This window comes from Melospiza georgiana, chromosome 20 (genome assembly GCF_028018845.1).
Source record: "Melospiza georgiana isolate bMelGeo1 chromosome 20, bMelGeo1.pri, whole genome shotgun sequence".
NCBI classification, from domain to species: domain Eukaryota; kingdom Metazoa; phylum Chordata; class Aves; order Passeriformes; family Passerellidae; genus Melospiza; species Melospiza georgiana.
Genome location: NC_080449.1, coordinates 7,214,686 through 7,231,464, shown reverse-complemented (window position 1 = coordinate 7,231,464; position 16,779 = coordinate 7,214,686). Strand labels below are relative to the sequence as shown.

Below are 16,779 nucleotides of genomic sequence, written 5' to 3'. Positions count from 1 at the left end.
GGCAGCGGCGGGGCCGGGCCGGGATGCGGCAGCTGCTGCTGAGGGCGGCGCGGGCCGGGGTCCCGCTGCTGCTGCGGGGGGGTCCCGCTCACCCAGGCAAGTGCAGCCCCCGGAGCGGCCGGGCCAGCCCCGCAGCCGGGCCCTCCCTTACCCGCTGCTCCCCGCAGGCAGAGCCCGGCCGAGCCACAGCGAGCCGCGGGGCCGGGATGGACGCGGCCAGGAGGAGGAGGAGGAGGAGATGGGAGGGTGGCAGCAGCTGTACCCCGGGCACATCCCCACCAGCCCGCTGCAGAAGGCGCTGCTGGCCGCCGGCTCCGCGGTCATGGCGCTCTATGACCCCTACAGACACGGTAAGGCCGGCGAGGGCAGCGCCTGCCGCCCGCGTCCAAACCCCGCTCCCTGCAGCCTGGAGGCTTCACAGGAGAGCCTGGAGCCAGCGCAGGGCTGAGAACTGACCTGGTGCAGGAGGCTGTGAAAGAGAGGGAGTGAGGAAACCCGAACACGCCCCAGTGTGACCCCTTGTGATGCCACCCAGACCGGTCTGTTCCTCCAGAGTCCCCCAGGCCTCATGACTGCTCGTCCATCCCATTGACAGGAAGGGTCATGTGGGTGACACCAGGGCACAGTAGCCCTGAAGCTGAAGATCTGTGGTTTATGGGATCCCACTGTGCCACGGGCTTCCTGCCTGCTCCTGGTCGATGGTTCATTGCCCCGTTTCCTCACCTGCCAACCAAGGGTAGCTGGGTTTGCGAAAGCAGCTCTTGGGTCACTCTCTGGTCTCTCTTTCAGACATGGTGGCAGTCCTTGGGGAGACCACAGGCTGCCTGGCCCTGCCAAACCTGCGAGACAAGATGAAAAACCACCCTGAAGGTTACCGCATCCTCCAGTGCGTCCCTCCCCATCCCTCCCTCGCTGCCTGGTTTGTGGTGGGGTGGCAGAGGAGGCCAGGCAGGTTCCTTGGCCCTGTGCAGGGAGAGCTTGGAAGCAGCACAAGTGTTTTGTAGCTCTAACCCTCCAGGCTAGCTTTATTTTTAACGTTCACAGGAGCCCTGTGACACATCTAAGGGCAGGCACCACTTGCCTGTCTGTTCTGCTTCACTGCTAGAACTGGCAGCTGCCAACACCACGAGATGCAGCAGCAGGCACAGGGGAGAAATCCGTGGATGTGGATGCTGAGCAGTGATTAGAACACATGGATGTTCTAACTACATCCATGGGTTTCTTCCCTGTGCCTATTGCTGCATTTTCTTGCATTGGAGGCTCTGTCTCTGCTGCTCTCCTCCTCCTTAGACACTTCCATATTTTTTTCCTGGCTGAAATGAAGCCAGTTCTCTTGTTTTCTTTTTTAAGACTCCATCATTTCTGCTTTCATATCTGCAAGGACTTGTTGAGTGCAGCAAGGCTGAGGACCAGGAGGGTTTTCTCTTACTAACCAAGCTCTCACTGTATACCTGCTTGCCTTCTCCCTATTCCCTGTCATGTGTCACACCTGCTGCTTGTGTCACATAGGAGCTTGAGAAAAGTTGCCTTTTGCCATATGCTTGTGCAGACCAGCCTCATCCTGGCTCAAGAAGTTGACTTGGTAAAACATCCAGAGCAGTGGAATGGGGCTGAATCCCAGCAGAACTGCCCAGGGAAAGGGTTGGGAAGGGACATACTCACCTTTTCCTTGCCCTGTGGTATTGCAGGGATTTGCAGGGGTCTGAATTGGGCACACAGGTCTTTTTGTTTTTATCCCCCAAGCTGCTGAGGTCCCTTTGACAACAAGTACACAAGGAGATATCTGCAGCCAGTGTGAAACTGGTGCCAGTGATGCTTATCTCCCTGGCACCTGCACTCTAGGAGCTGAGCAGCTCCTGGATCTTTTATCATGGGAAGAGTTTACTCTGTGAATGGAGATAAAAGGGCTTTTGTTCACTTAAAAGGCTGTGAGGCACCTGTTTGCCAACAACCTGTAGAGGAGACTGTGGCTGCCGTGTGGCTGGTGGTGAAAGTGTGAGCAGGATTGAAACTAAACCTGTGCTTAGAACAAATTCCTTCTCTTCTTTGGGGTTGCTCCTTTGAAGCTCTGGCTGCTGTGCACAGGCATTAAATTTCTCTCCTGTGCAGGGCTGGCAGCCCACACAGCAGCAGTTTTTCAGTGCAGGGGACACCAGTGTTTTTTCCACTAGAGTTGTTACAAGCACACAAGATAAATGCCCTTTTATTGCCAAGGCTTCAGGTAGATAGATCCTTTAAGCAATTTGTGTCCCAGCCTCTGCAACAGACGTGCAGACAGTGCTGTCCATACGGAGGGAAAATAGCACGGATGGGCAGAGGCAGGGGTGGGGGTTTCCAAGGGCTCCTTTTTTGCAGGACCTGCTGCTGTGGATTTCTCTGGGAGTCTCACTGAGCTGTGTTTGGCTTCCAGGGAACGGCCTCGCATCCGTCTGTCCACCCTGGACATGGCCAGGCTGCAGGGGCTGCCGGAGGGCTCGCTGGGCCGGGAGTACGTCCGGTTCCTGGAGGACAACGTGAGTGGGGGCTTTCATGGGGGGCACATTTCTGTGGCTGATCCCTGTGCTTGCAGCACAGGTGAGATTGGAGCCACAGAGCTGAGCTGGGCCTCTCTGGACTTGCAGAAAGTTTCTCCAGACACGCGGATGCCGCCCAAGTTTGTGGACGATGAGGAGCTGGCGTACGTGATCCAGCGGTACCGGGAAGTGCACGACCTGATGCACACCCTCCTGGGCATGCCAACCAACATGCTGGGTGAGCAGCAGTGGGCTTAGAGAGCTGCACTGCCAAAGCCACTGATTGTGCTCAGCTGCCTCCCAGAAACGGAGCAGGCTGGGCCAGCTGGACTCCCTGATCCTCAGCCTGGAGGGGAGGATTTTGCATCATCACTGTCTTACATCACTGGCTCTATGGTGACTGAGAGGCCATGAGATGTCACCTTTTCCCTGCTGGGAGATGCTCTGCCCAAGCCCTGGGCACAGGCAGGCACTGGCAGGGTGGTTTCTGCCTGGCAGGGAGGGTGGCATAGAGGGAGGGATGTTTTGCAAGCTCTGTGTGAAGGCAGAAGGGAATTCCTGGTTGCTCATTATCTGCACGTCTCTGTGTCCTTTGCCCTCATTTTGTGGCTGACTCAATAGCAGGTCACAGGTGCAGCCTTGCTGGTACTTGTGGGGACCAGCATGACAGGGCTCTTCAGGCTTTGCCTGAGCCCAGGCAGTTTTGTAACAGGCCTGTGCTGGCAGAGCCACGCAGAGCATCAGGCCTTGGCACTGCATTGCCGAGGTCTGCAGGGAGCTGGACTGCCTGGGATGTGTTCCCCAAGCTCTCGGGGCTTGTGGGGTGCCATCCCTCTGGGGTGGATGGTGGTGTGTGACACGGCCCATCCTGGCTCAGGCTGAGGCCATGGCCAGGCTGAGGAAGCGTTCCCATCCTCGGGAAGGGCAGTGTACAGCCTGTGCTGAGGATCCACACAGCCCTGGCTGCCCTTGGTGCTCTGTGTGCTCACAGCCTCCCTGCTCCCCCAGGTGAGGTGGTGGTGAAGTGGTTTGAAGCCATCCAGACGAGGCTGCCCATGTGTGTCCTGGGAGCAGCGTTCGGCCCTGCCCGCCTCAGCTCACGGTACGTGCCCGGTCCCTGCCCTGTGTGCTGCTTTCCTGTGCCCGCTGGGGACAAAGAGGGGACACTGCTGGTTTGCAGGGGCGACTCAGTCACAGATCCCTCCATGCTGTCCCCACAGCCCAAGGAAGTGGTGACAGCTTTGCCTTGTCACTGAAGCAGAACCTGATGCTTAATCTGCGTTCAACACCAGCCCCCTTGTGCCAGGCAGGAGCAATTTCCAGGCCTTGGATGGCCAGTGGGACCCTCACCACACTGGGATCTGTTCCCTGCACATTTTTTTTATTGCCCAGCAGTTTCAGAACCTGAGTTCTGGCCTTGGGTTGGTGTTGACTATAACCTTCTTGCCACACCATCCTCTTCTGTGCCTCAGTTTCCCCTGTGAGTTAAGCAGAGGGGATGCCAGGAAGTTAAAGGGATACATGGGACACATGGGTTTGGCATCAGCCTACAATGGAGAAAGAAAATAACAAAATGTGCATATCAGAACTGCCACCACCTGTGTCGTTTGTTCCAGAAAGCTGCAGGTCCTGGCCACCGAGCTGGTTCCCTGGGCGATTCGGAGCGGGCTCAACTCCAGCTGTGTCCTGAACGTGTACTACGAGCAGCGCTGGGAGCAGCCGGTGGAGTCCCTGCGGGCGGAGCTCGGCATCCTCCCTCCCCCGGCCGTCCGGGTGTGAGAGCTCCCGTGGGACGGCCCAGGGGATCCCTGCTGGCAGCTCCAAACCCTCCTGCCCTGCCCGCAGCACAGCGTGGTGGCTGCAGCTCTTCCACCAGAGACCCGAGGGCTGCGTTTCCTCCTGCCAAGAGCTGGCTCCAGCCTGTTGGTAGGGGCCAGCTGGCATCTCCCTGGGCTGTGGCAAAAACTCAACCTGTTTGTGATTTTGGTTGAGGGATGTCAAGGTCAGATGTGCCTTTGCCAGCTGGTCTGGCTGCTCAGCTCTCCCAGCAGCAGTGTTCCAGTACTGGTGCTGCCAAGTGCTGGGATGGGGAGGGAGCACACTGCAGCAAATGGATGCCTTGGCCTTCTGCAGCCCCAGGGCTGTGCAGGTGAATCCTTCCTCCCACCCTTCCCATCCTGGGAAGATTGAGCCTTCAAATCTTGGGGCTGCCCTGGACGGGAGGTACACCCATGATTTTCCAGAGGAGCACAGGGGCAGGTTTGGTGTGTGCGGTGGTGAAATCCCATTCTGTACTGGTGCCTGACTGGTCCTGTTGGGTCACACTGAATGCACCTCACTTCCTGCCTCAGAGACCAGGCAGTGTGTGATTGTACCCACAGGGCAGGCACGGAAATACCTTTGGATATTTTCCCTCCTGGATTGGCTGTTTTGAGAGCTGATCCCAGTCTGCTGTGTCTCCCTGTAGTCCTCCCCATCAAAAATGATGAAATCCACATGAGTGTGCTGGCTGTTCAGTAGGAATCAGCCCTTCCTTGGGCAACACAATGACACAGTTGGGATGATGGGATTGAACCCAGTGAGTGCAGAAACAGCGGCTGCTGGTGCTGTGTCTGGGAGCTGGTTGCTGTCTGGGTTAATTAAACTGTGCTCCAGACTGCAGCAGCCAGGGAGCAGAGTTGCTGGATGTGATGGCAAAGAGCCACGAGGCCAGGGGCTCTTTGTTCATGTGTGTTTGCTGTTGGAATTCCTTCTTGTTTAATAAATGCACACTGGGGCTTGTAGTTCATTACCCCAGTGCTTTTGCCCCATCTCCCCTCCTGAGCTGGAGATCTGATGTGAAACCTCACCCTTTTTACCTTCAGCAGGTTTTCTTCCTGCCCCCCAGACTTCCTTTTTTAACTTCTCCCTGCATCAGCCACCCCACGAGCCAGACTTAGGGTTTTTCTCCAAATCCTCCCTTGGCCCCCGGAGTTATTTCAGATACAAACAGTCAGTATATAAATACATCTTTTAGCTGCCAGTAAAACACACAGTGTGGGGGTTATCCTAGTGCAGTGGTCGAGATGAAAGAAACATTTGCCTGTAAAATGACCCAGAAATGTCAGAACCTTGGGGTGAATAAACCAAGGGGCAGCAAAGATTTGCTTCCAGGAACTGTCAAGGGAACGTGGGAAATGATGGCCGTGAGAGAGGTTTTTGCTGCATTTTGGGTTATTTAATGAGGCCTTGAAAGGTCCGGGCTGTCAGTGCTGGTGGTGCCGCCTTCGTGCAGCCACGTGTGGCTCAGTGGGCTGGTGCCAGCGCTACAGAAATGGCACATCGTGTAATTTTAAACGGCATCTGCTCAGCCGGATCAAGTAACAGTGTCTGTGGCTCCTGCTCCTGCAGCCATCGCTTGAGGAGCCTGCGGAAAGCAGGCGGCAGAGGGAGCAGAGGGTGATTTGGGCAGAGCCACATGAAAATGCTTTTTTTGGAGAGGATGTATTCGCTGTGGGCAAGTGGCAGCTCCACCATGCCCGTACTGCGGGAACGCAGTGACAATTAACTCCTGAACTGCTGGGATGGATGCTGGGCACGCTCCCCGGTGGGGCCGAGTTTTTTGCGGTGCCCGGGCCGCCCTTGATCCCGCTCCCAAAAGGGATCTGCCGCTCCGCGCTCTCCGGCAGACGGGCGGACCCTGCGCGGAGGCAGCGCCCGGGGGCGGGCGCGGCTCCCCCCGGCCCGGTGCGGCCGCGGAGCCCCGGGAACGATTGCCGCGCCCCGGCGGCAAAATGCGACTCTGGTGGGACTCGAACCCACAACCTTTGAATGACTCCCGTCACACGCTAGAAGTCCAATGCGCTATCCATTGCGCCACAGAGCCCTCGTTCTGCCGCGCCGCCCTCACCGCCTCTTCCCCGCGCCCCGCCCGCCCCGCCCGCGCCACCGTTCCTCGGCGCTGCGTCCGTCACCGCGGGGCCGGGCCGGTGCACCGGGCGGGACTACAGCTCCCGGCGGCCCGCGCTGCCCGCCCCTCCCCGCCCCTGCCGCAGAGCCGGGCGGGCCCCGCTCCCGGTGCAGGTGGCCGGGCCTCAGCGGATGCCCCGGAGTCCGGTAAGAGCGTGGCACCATCCTCCCCATCCCGCTCCGTCAGTGCCCGGCGCCGCCGCGGCGGCCGCGCTCCCTCCTCGCGGGCGGCCCCGCGGGGTCCCCATCAGGCGCCGCGGCCCTGCGGGCGGCACCAGGGTCCCTCCCCTCCGCCGGTGTCCGCATGAGGTACCGGGGCTCCTCGTGGGGCACCGTGGCAAGCGCGGGGACCCCTCCGTCCCCCGGTCTCCCCACGAGCGCGCCGCGGGCCCTGGCCCCGCCGAGAGCGGCCGTGCCCGGGCGCTTCCGGGGCCTGGCGGGCTGGGTGGCGGGGCCTGGCTGCGTCCCGGTGCGGGGCCCTCCCGGCGCTTCTCCCTCGTGTGATGGGGCTGGGCAGCGCTGCTCGACCTCCCTGCTGGGTCCCCAGGGGGGTGACACGGGGGTCCCTGCCCTGGGCAGGTGGGGGACAGGTGCCTCCCAGGTGCCATTGGCGCTGGGGCTTCTCACAGCCCGGCCACCTGCCCCTTGTCCCCCCGGCACCCGCTCCTCGGGCTCGGTGCTCCCCGGGTGGGTCCCCGCGCTTTGCCTCGGTGCCTGCTGGCTGTGAGCTACAGGCATGGCTTCGTTTCCTCTGGGCTGATGCAGCTGGACAAGACCTGAATCTGTAACGCAGGGCTGGAGGTCTCTGGCAGCCACTCAGCGGGTATCTGTCAGGAATCTCTCCCCGGGTATCTGTCAGGAATATCTCCCCGGGTATCTCCGTAGGAGGCACCGGGATGCCGGAGTGAGGTGGAGGTAGGAGCAGAGGATAACAGGGGCTTGCCTGAGCCTGCCTTGCCTTCGAGCGGGAGATTAAGCCCTTTGCTGCCCACACAGAGTGGGGCTCCCCCATTGCTGCCTCTCCACCTCTGGCGGGTGTGAGGCTGTAACCGAGGGCCCAGGCCTGTGTGAGGCACAGTAGTTTGATGGTGATCTAAAAGCTGCCCTGTTTAAATGCAGAGAGAGGCTCCCAGGCAAAAACACGGTGAGTCCCGTCCTGCTAAAAGGCAGTGTTGTGGGACATCACATCTGGGAGTAGGTGTTTGGTGAGGACTGTTCAGAGGTCACTGGCACAAAGGGGAATCTCAGGGTAAAGGCTATGGGTGGGAAAATGTCTCCAGGTGTCCCCCTGGGAGGGGTGTCTTGTGCTCTGATGCATCCCAGCCTGCTGCTGGTGGCACAGCTCAGAGGTGGGACAGCCAAGGAACAAGATGTGACCATGTGGCACTGCCTTGGCTCCCACCCTGCCAGCATCTGGTATCAAATCCACAGAAGCTCCTTGGATCTGAGGGACACTGCACAGAGCAGAGGGAAAGCCACAAGTGGCTCCCAGCCCCACCAGTTGTACTAGAGCCCATTCAGGGCTTCCAGCTTCAGAGCAGCAAATCAATCTTCAAGAGGGAAATGATGCAAATGTTTCCTTCCTTTTTGGCCTGTGTCCATGCCAGGAAGGGCCAGTTTTATCTAGGAGCTGTGAGGGTCACATCTCTGTCATTTTCCTCCTCCCAGTGCTATTGCCTGAAGACAAGACAGACTCAGACTGTCCCTGAGTCTCAGAGCTACTTCTGGGGTTTGTCTGGGATGGGGACAGGGATGCTGTTTTGGAGGGACAAGTACTAGAGACAGTCACTGTTCCCAGGGAATGGGACAGGGGCCTGGGCACTCCTGGCAGCAGTGACAGCCCGTGTTCTGCCCACTCCAGCCTGGCCTCATCTCTGACCTGCTCTGGCAGTATCTCCAGCCTATTTAGGCCAGGAAACTGCCTGCTAACATGGGGGTTTGCAAACACAAGCAGAGCTCAAAGAACTGAGTTTCCTGTCCCTGATCCTGTGTGAGCTGTGTTGTGGAGCACGTGAAGCTGTGCTCTTCCAACAGCTGTGGTGGCTGTCCTGGAGCCAGGCATGCAGGAGAGCTCATGCTCGGGGCCTGAGAGACTCTGGATTTTAAGGACAGAGGGATTCTGGGCTAGAGTGGAGGCTTCCAATCATCCGTACACAGCGTCCTGCCATGACTTTGCTCACACATCCATGGAAGTGACTTTATCCTGCATCTCATCTTGCTGGGGCGTGGCCAGACCCCTGGCTGGTGTGCAGGATGTGGCTCCCCAGGTGGGAATGGCCCGGCTCTCCTGCTGATGGCTCAGTTGGAGGCCACCTCCAGGGTCAGATAAAGTTACATCTCTGGGAGCTCTGGGCTGCTGGGTTACATCCTCACTGCCAGCAGGACTGATGACTCAAGGACCTCATCCAGGAAATTGGGGGCTGCTCAGGCATCCCACGCCCATGGGGTTGTTATCACCAGGTCCGTGGTGCGTGGGTTGATGGCTGTGGTTTCTCTCTCCATGCAGGCCACAATGCTGCGTTTGGCTGCCTTTGCAGCTGTGCTGCTGTTCCTCAGGGTCACTCTGGAACTGTCCTGGATCCAGGCCATCCCTGCTCTCTTCATCTTCTACCTGGCATCTGGTGGATGGGAATTCTTCCTCATATTCCTCAAGACATTACCAAGGGATGTGAGGTAGGGATGCTGGCTGGGATGGTCCAGCCATCCACCCCTGGCCCTCTGCTCTGCCATGGTGTATGTGTATGTGTGAGCACATACACTCCTTGCACAGCCTGGGTTTCTGCTGGCACCTGGCCTGGCTGGAAGGAAATCTCCCTCTGCCTTGTCTGGGTGACCCCAAACTCTCGGGCAAAGTTTTCCCAAGAAGGATAGATTTCAGCTGAGCTCAAAGTCTATTGGCTGTCCTTGTACTTCACCCTGTCCCTAAAGCTGCTGGCGTAGCACCAGCTCCCTGTGCAGGGTTTGTTCTGAATTGGTATCAGGCTGTGCCAGCTCCTGGCAAGGATATGGCGGGGAGGGAGTGGTGGTACCTCTTGGAGAGCACTCGAGGCTCAGAAATGCCCCTTTGATCGGGGACATCCCTGTCTGCAGACTTCCAAACACATCAGTCCCTGGCTATGAGCCTCTCTGCAGATGTGCTCTGCCCATGTGCCCACTGCTCAGGGGAGCACGCAGAGCTGCTGCTGACCTCAGGTGGGGTCTGGTGTAAGTGCTGGGCTCTTGCAGCTCCTCAGAAGATCCTTTTGCTGTGCTGGCTTTGCTGAGGAAGTGATTCTGCAGGGGTCACTGAGTAGCTGCCCTCTTGCTCCCCCTCTTTTGGCAGCACGGGGCTGGTCCTGCTGCGGGTGAAGTGGCAGGTATGGAGGCACGTGAAGGAGAAGAACACCATCGCCAAGATCTTCCAGAAGACCGCAAGAAAATATCCAGAGAAGACAGCGCTGATCTTCCAAGGCACAGGAGAGAGCTGGACCTTCCGTCAGCTGGATGAGTACTCCAACCAGGTGGCCAATTTCTTCTACAGCCAAGGCTTCCGCTCGGGGGACGTGGTGGCGCTTTTCATGGAGTCCCGCAACCAGTACGTGGGGCTGTGGCTGGGGCTGGCCAAGATCGGCGTGGAGACGGCCCTGGTGAATTCCCACCTGCGCCTGGACGCCCTGCTGCACTGCATCAGCATCTCCAGCTCCAAGGCTGTGGTTTTTGGTGTGGAGATGATGGAAGGTGAGGCGCTGGCAGATGTTTTGGGAGCGCTTTGGAGTGGAGAGAGGCGTGTCTAGCTGGTGGGTTCAGTGTTCCTTTCCTGCCCACCACAGAACAGATCTGGAAGAGAATGGACAGTTGAATCATCCAGGAATTAGATTTGTGCTTGGTTTTTTTTGTTTGTTTTTCATTCCTTTGGACACTGGGCAGGATTTGGAGTGCAGTGCTGTCTGCCTCCCAGGCAGGTCAGCCTGGGTATGAGGATCCTTCCTTGTGTCTCTCCAGTCCATTCCCAGCATGAAGACCTGGGTTGGACTGGGCCTGCCCCACTGCACAGGAGGAACCTCCCCTTGCTCTCCATGGCTGTTGCTACATCCTTGCAGCACCTTGGCTCCAGTTCCTTGTGTGTTTCAGTCCACACCTCTGAGGTTGAAGATGTCAACAAACCTCTTGGCAAAGAGGTTTTGGATGGGGGAAGGTGGAAAACAGGATCTTCTGGTCCCTGAAGAGGTCTGGGCTGTGGCCCCAGCATCTGTTAATCATGAGAACAACATCTGCCTGGGATGGCTGTGAGCCCTTTGGGCAGTCTGCCAAGCACAGTGGGGGTACCTGGGGCAGGCTGTCCCTCAGGCTGTCTGGGACGACAGGGGGTCTCTGTGCTGTAGCCACCCTGCTGCTTTTCTCCAGCTCTCCTCTTTATTTCCTCAGCAATGCAGGAAGTGCAGCCCTCCCTGGATAAATCCGTTCATCTCTTCTGGTCTGGGGATGAAAATCCTAAATCTGTTCTCCCTGGTGCAAAACACCTGGACCCCCTCCTGCAGATGGCCCAGCGACACCAGCCTGCTCCCCCTGCTAAGGGCTTTCTTGGTATGTGCTCAGCTCTTGGGGCCAGACATGAAGTGGTGATTTTGAGGGTTACAACTCTGGCAAGACTGCTGGGGATGCTGATGGCAAGGGGTGTTTGGGATGGGTCTTACTCCAGTGTTGGAAGCCCAGCCCTGTGTGGAGCAGTGTCCTGTCATACCCTCCGTGTGTCCAACAAACCTGGGGTGATCCTAGGATGTTCTTGGAGCTGTTACATGAGAGCTTTGGCTCAGCTGGCAAGAGTAGAGTGTTTAAATTTTGTTTGTCCCCCTCTCCTGGTTCAACCTGGTTCCTGGTCACATTCCTAATTCCTAGATTGGGAATGTGACCCTGTCTCCTCATTGCTCCCCAGATAAACTCTTCTACATCTACACCTCTGGCACGACAGGGCTGCCCAAGGCTGCCATTGTGGTGAACTGCAGGTAAGGCTGTGGACAGGGGCTCAGGGAGGATGGGGCTGAGCTCTGCCCTCTCCTGGCACAGCAGCCCTGGCCCTGCTCCTGACATTCCTTCTCACCCTGCCCTCAGGTACTTCCGCATGTCCAGCTTGGTTTTTTACGGTTTTCGGATGAGGTCTGACGATGTGATCTACGACTGCCTCCCTCTCTACCATGCTGCAGGTAACGTGTGCCATACAGAGCATCCTGGCACTGGCTCTTCCCTCAGCCAAGCCCTAGAGGCTGGTGTGGCCGTGATCTCCATGTTAAGGAGGTTGAGACTGCTGCTTGCAGTGTGTGACTGAGGCTTTTCTGCTTTTCCCCTGGAAGCCAAGAATCGATCTGGCTGACCTTTGGAGCAGGGAATGTGTGGGGAGGGCATTATCCTATCCTGCTTTTGGAATACCTGTTCTTTATCGCTGCTCCCTGTGGAAAGTAACGGGGGAAAGTCTAGAGGAAGCAGTGCTGCCTGCCTGGCTGAGATATGCTGGAGTATTTAGGTGCAAAGTGCTGCCCTACATGATACTGCCACGTGTCTCCTCCCTTGTGCAATGGCCCTGGGGGCTTTGGCTGGGCAAACCCCCACTGCTGTGAGCCAGCCATGGCCTCTGCCTTGCCCTGCCAGTTCCTTCCCTGGGTGGGCTGGGCTGGAGGTGTTTGGGGACTGAGGGTTTTCCTGCCTGCTTCTCTGCAGGGAACATCGTGGGCATTGGGCAGTGCCTGCTGCAGGGCGTGACGGTTGTCATCCGCAAGAAGTTCTCAGCCTCACACTTTTGGGAGGACTGTGTGAAATACGACTGCACGGTGAGGCTGTGAGGCAAGGGGCCAGCAGGGAGTGGGCAGTGAAGCCTGGGGGTCTGTGCCAGGGAGAGAGCTCTCTATGGGGAGAGCCCAGCTGCTGGAAGTGGGAGAGGCCTAGATCAGTTCTGTCTGTCCAAACCACCTGTCACAGTGGTGGGGCTGTGTCCTTCTCACCTGGGCTGGTAGCTTCACGTGTCCTCCTCACGTTCCAGCATTAGCCAGGAGATAGTGGATGGGTTTCACAGCCTGGAGAGGTGGGTTAACCAGGGAAGGACAGGCTGGATGACTTAGCAGAACTTCTCTTTTTCACTGCGGCCTCTTAGCAAACTTTGAGTGTGTTGTGCCATTCAGTCCTGCCCTGAAGCAGCCTCAGAGAACCCAGGGCTTGGCAGAGGGATCCTAGTGAGTCTTTCCTCTCTGTTGCTCCCAGATCGTGCAGTACATCGGGGAGATCTGCCGCTACCTGCTGAACCAGCCGTACCAGGACGCGGAGCGGCAGCACCGCGTGCGCATGGCCGTGGGCAATGGGCTGCGCGCCTCCATCTGGAGGGAGTTCATGGCCCGCTTCGGCATCCCCCAGGTGGCCGAGTTCTACGGGGCCACCGAGTGCAACTGCAGCCTGGGAAACTTTGATGGCAATGTAAGGGCCCACCGTCCTCTCTCGTGTCCCAAAGGGTGACAGATCTGCTGGCCTGGGCAGGGTTGGAAACCCCAATGGGCTGTTTGCTCCACCCACCCAGAGGGGTTTCGGCTATTGTGTGGTGCCACCTCTGGTGTTCTGGGAGCGTGTAAGCAGTGGGTTTAGATGGGATAAATGTCCTTGCTGCCCACAGCTCTGAGCTCTTTCTGTTCTAGGTTGGGTCATGTGGCTTCAACAGCAGGATCCTACCGAATGTGCACCCCATTGGTTTGGTGAAGGTGGATGAAGACACTATGGAGCTGATCCGGGGACCGGATGGTGTCTGTATCAGCTGCAAACCAGGTGAGGACAACCACAGGGATAAAATCCCCTCAGCCCAATGGGAGTGTGACTATTTCATAATACCTCAGGATAATTATCCTGGATTTGTCTCTGCTCAGTTAAACCACACCAACCCTTTTTGCTTGGGGGGCTGGGGGTGGTGGTGTTCCCCCCGTTCATCCCCTCTTCTCACTGCAGGGGAGCCGGGGCAGCTGGTGGGTCGCATTGTCAGGAGCAATCCCCTGCAGCACTTCGATGGCTACCTGAATCAGTCAGCCACCAACAAGAAAATTGCCAGGGATGTGTTTACAAAAGGGGACGCTGCCTATCTCACAGGTGAGGCCAGCAGGACCCTTCTATCTGCTGGGAATAAAGGACAAAGGCACTATGTGGGAATGGAAACTCTGAGATGCTCCAGGGTTGCTCCTAGCCAACACCTCATGGTTTTGCCTGTTCATTGCTCTCCAATAGGGGATGTCCTGGTGATGGACAAATATGGCTACATGTACTTCCGAGACCGCACCGGGGACACCTTCCGATGGAAAGGGGAGAACGTCTCCACCACGGAGGTGGAGGGAACGCTGAGCCGCATCCTCAACCTGACGGACGTGGTGGTGTATGGCGTGGAGGTCCCAGGTAGCTGAGAGGGAAGTGGACAGTCAGGAGAGGCAAGCAGGCCTCCAACACTTGGGTGTGAACAGGTCCTGCATGTCCAGATTGATGAGGGCAGGCTGAGGCTCCCTGTGGGCAAGCTGGGAAGAGGCCAAAGGGGTGTGGCTAGCAGGAATGAGAGGGTTTCTCATTCTCTCAAGCTTTGGTCTGATTCTGGCTGGTTTGTAAGGACCCTGTGTCCTCTCTGGCCATGACTGTGACTGCAGGGTGTCACTGGTAGCCCTGGCCACAGGGTGATGACACAGCAGTGACACAGCTGGATGTGCCAGTGCTTCAGTACAAAGCAGGGTCTTGCTGGGGCAGGGCAGAGGGAAGATGATGCTACAGGGACAGTGTGTCTGAGTGCTCTTCATTCTCTGCCTCTTAGGGGTTGAAGGGAGGGCAGGAATGGCAGCCATCGCTGACCCAGAGAACTCCTGTGACCTAGAAGACTTTTCCAGCAAGCTGAAAAAGGCCCTGCCACTGTATGCACGCCCCGTCTTCCTGCGGTTCCTGCACGAAGTCTCCAAGACAAGTGAGCCATGGCATGCACAGTCACGCTGGACATGGAGCTGGGGGAGCCTGGGAGGGGAAAACCTGGTTACAGAGATCACTCTAGTGTGGGGATGGAGCCTCTCTGCCCCACAGAGTTCCTCAGGTCGTTTTGAGGCATGGGAACACAAGGCTGGGTCTGGGGCTGTACAGGTGTGGTGGGGATGGAAGTGTGTGTGGCTAGTGAGCCCTTAGTCCTTCTTCTGTCCCCATTTCAGGCACTTACAAGTTCCAGAAGATGGAGCTGCGGAAGCAGGGCTTTGACCCCGCACTGGTGAAGGACAGGTTGTATTTTCTGGACTCCAGGCAAGGCTGTTACCTGCCACTGGACCAGGCAGCGTTCAGCAGAATCCAGTCCGGAGACCAGAAGCTGTAACTGGTGGGGCTCAAGCCAGGCACCTCCCAAATCCTGCTGGGGAGAGGGGGCAAGGCAGGCACTGGGGAAGGAAAGGTTCACAGAGTGATATAAAAGGCACGCTAGAGATTTTATTTGACAAGTTTTACAGATAAGGGTTTGGGAGGAGCACACGGGGGATTGAGGGGAGGGGGATGGTCTCATACCAAAGCATTGACTCATTATGGCTTTATTTTCTGCTTGATACAGTTGTGGTGGTCCCATGCCATGGGAGGGGCAAGGCCCTGGCCAGTTGAGGAGGGGTCGGGTGCCCCTGCCATTCCACTTTGCTTTTCCTGTCTTTCCCTACCTTTTCCTGCCTGCAGCCACCCTTCCTTGTGAAGGCCATGAAGGGACCAGTGCTGGGCTCTTCCCCACTTCTCTACCAAGCAGCCAGCTTCTCCTTGGCACAGGAACCCAGTTGGCAGAGGGAAGGTGGGTGCCAGGCGCAGCCCCTTCCCTCTGCTTGGCCTTGCTGGTGTTGTGTGTCTGCTGTGAATCAGGGGAGCAGGGTAGTGTTGGGCTCAGGAGGGGGGCAGAGGTGTGTTTCTGCCATGCCATCTCTCTCCTGGGGATGACATTTCTGTTTTTCACAAGTACACGCACATTATATTATATTATATCTATATATATATGTGTGTGTGTGTATATATACATATATATATATATAATACACGCTGACTTTTTTTTTTTCAATCTTAATTTATTGTCCGTACTTTTGAATGTGTCTCGGGTTTGTGCAGTAGGTGGAGGGATAGCCCAGGCCTGTCCTCTCCTGGAGAATGCTTTTCTCTCACAGGGAGGTGGGATGCTCATCTGGGACTGATTCACCTCTTCCAGCGTGGGTGCAACTGTAAATGTCCTTGTGGCCTTGCTCCATGGTGGAGGACATGAGCAAATCCCACTATCTTGTGGACACTTCTCTGGGTCTTTTACTTCCATCTTTTGTGGATGCAGCATTGTTTTGTGGACCTTCTTCCTTGCTGAAAGCAAGTGGGAGAGTGGGAAGAAGGGCCAAGTTTGCCTTTGCTTAGATGTACTCAGGAGGTAACTTGTCAGGGGAGAGAACATCCTCTGGAGGGTGGCCTCTGTGAGAGCCTGACTTCCTGTGCTCTGCATCCCTTCCCAAAAGAGCCCTCCCTGTCTCCAGCACCAGAGCAGGGCCCTGAACTGAAATGTCTGTGTGAAACACCTGACTTGTGCTATGTGAATTCCCCATGTTGTGTCTGATATGAAACAGCCTCAGCTGCGATGTTCAATTCCAGTTCTCAGAAAACAAGCAGAAATTTCTCTTCCAGAGAAAACTCTGGGTTGGGTTGTTTTAGGGTTTTTTTTGTTTTGTTTTGTTTTATTCTTGGTTTTTTTTTTTTTTTTTTAATAATTTGTTTTTATGCTTTTAGCAGGGTTACTCCTTAAAACGACATCTGTCTTTTGTGAGGGCAGGGTGTGTCTGCTCTTCTAGCTGTGCTTCCACACCAACGTACCTGCCTGCCTCAGTCCGTCCTGGTCTCACAATTAAACACAAGTATGGGTCTATGCTGCTGTTTCCTACCTCTTCCTTGTACAGTCCTGCTTCGTGAGGGAAGGTGGGGGACTTTGCTGGTTTGGGAACTGCCACTCCAGAGCATCACCTCCCTGTGTGCATTTTGGCTCACCTTAGAGCAGGGGGAACAAGCCCCTTGCTGCTGGGTTTAATGACTGTGTGAACACAACATGTTGATCAGACCCTCCCCAGTTTCCTCCACTAACTCTCCACACCCCGTTTTTCCTTGTTCTGTCCTCAGCATTGCCATCCCAGTTTGTTCTGGCCCAGTTCTCCCTGTTTACCCTTGGACATGTGGTTCTCCCACCCCTCTCCTGTTCTCTATTTCCTCTTCCTGCTGCTTCTCTCTGTGTTTGTCCATGCTGAACTTCCCAGCTCATTTCTGCCCTTCCAGACAAGTTTCTTGGTAGCCATTCCAC

At 56.8% G+C, this 16,779-nt stretch overlaps 2 protein-coding genes and 1 non-coding gene across 4 annotated transcripts; 2 read left to right on the top strand and 1 right to left on the bottom strand.

The window, feature by feature from the left end:
- The first annotated feature begins 18 nt into the window (after window positions 1-18).
- On the top strand, window positions 19-5,296 carry COQ4 (coenzyme Q4). Of its 2 annotated transcripts, none has more exons than XM_058037889.1 (7): window positions 19-100; window positions 172-350; window positions 790-886; window positions 2,411-2,513; window positions 2,622-2,751; window positions 3,522-3,615; window positions 4,130-5,296. In XM_058037889.1, the coding sequence occupies exons 1-7, from the start codon at window positions 24-26 to the stop codon at window positions 4,290-4,292; spliced, it is 843 nt and encodes a 280-aa protein (XP_057893872.1). In that variant the 5' UTR covers window positions 19-23; the 3' UTR covers window positions 4,293-5,296. The 2 variants fall into 2 exon arrangements, with proteins under 2 accessions (XP_057893872.1, XP_057893873.1); XM_058037890.1 differs by lacking the exon at window positions 4,130-5,296 and adding an exon at window positions 3,734-4,021.
- Window positions 5,297-6,289: 993 nt separating this feature from the next.
- On the bottom strand, window positions 6,290-6,378 carry TRNAR-UCU (transfer RNA arginine (anticodon UCU)). Its single transcript is given in 2 exon segments — window positions 6,290-6,325; window positions 6,342-6,378. It is a non-coding gene; the product is annotated as a tRNA-Arg (tRNA).
- Window positions 6,379-6,520: 142 nt separating this feature from the next.
- SLC27A4 (solute carrier family 27 member 4) lies at window positions 6,521-16,353 on the top strand. Its single transcript, XM_058038260.1, has 13 exons — window positions 6,521-6,608; window positions 8,968-9,134; window positions 9,784-10,178; window positions 10,866-11,024; window positions 11,374-11,443; window positions 11,550-11,641; window positions 12,153-12,262; window positions 12,690-12,899; window positions 13,115-13,241; window positions 13,419-13,556; window positions 13,692-13,856; window positions 14,260-14,406; window positions 14,642-16,353. The coding sequence occupies exons 1-13, from the start codon at window positions 6,594-6,596 to the stop codon at window positions 14,797-14,799; spliced, it is 1,953 nt and encodes a 650-aa protein (XP_057894243.1). The 5' UTR covers window positions 6,521-6,593; the 3' UTR covers window positions 14,800-16,353.
- The last annotated feature ends 426 nt before the right edge of the window (window positions 16,354-16,779 follow it).

Coding starts and splice junctions, on each gene's coding strand:
- SLC27A4 (XM_058038260.1), top strand. Junction 9,135..9,783: donor ACATTACCAAGGGATGTGAG/GTAGGGATGCTG, acceptor CTCTTTTGGCAG/CACGGGGCTGGTCCTGCTGC. Junction 12,263..12,689: donor GTGTGAAATACGACTGCACG/GTGAGGCTGTGA, acceptor TGTTGCTCCCAG/ATCGTGCAGTACATCGGGGA.
- COQ4 (XM_058037889.1), top strand. CDS start 24: ATGCGGCAGCTGCTGCTGAGGGCGGCGCGGGCCGGGGTCCCGCTGCTG. Junction 887..2,410: donor GAAGGTTACCGCATCCTCCA/GTGCGTCCCTCC, acceptor TTTGGCTTCCAG/GGAACGGCCTCGCATCCGTC. Junction 3,616..4,129: donor CCTGCCCGCCTCAGCTCACG/GTACGTGCCCGG, acceptor CGTTTGTTCCAG/AAAGCTGCAGGTCCTGGCCA.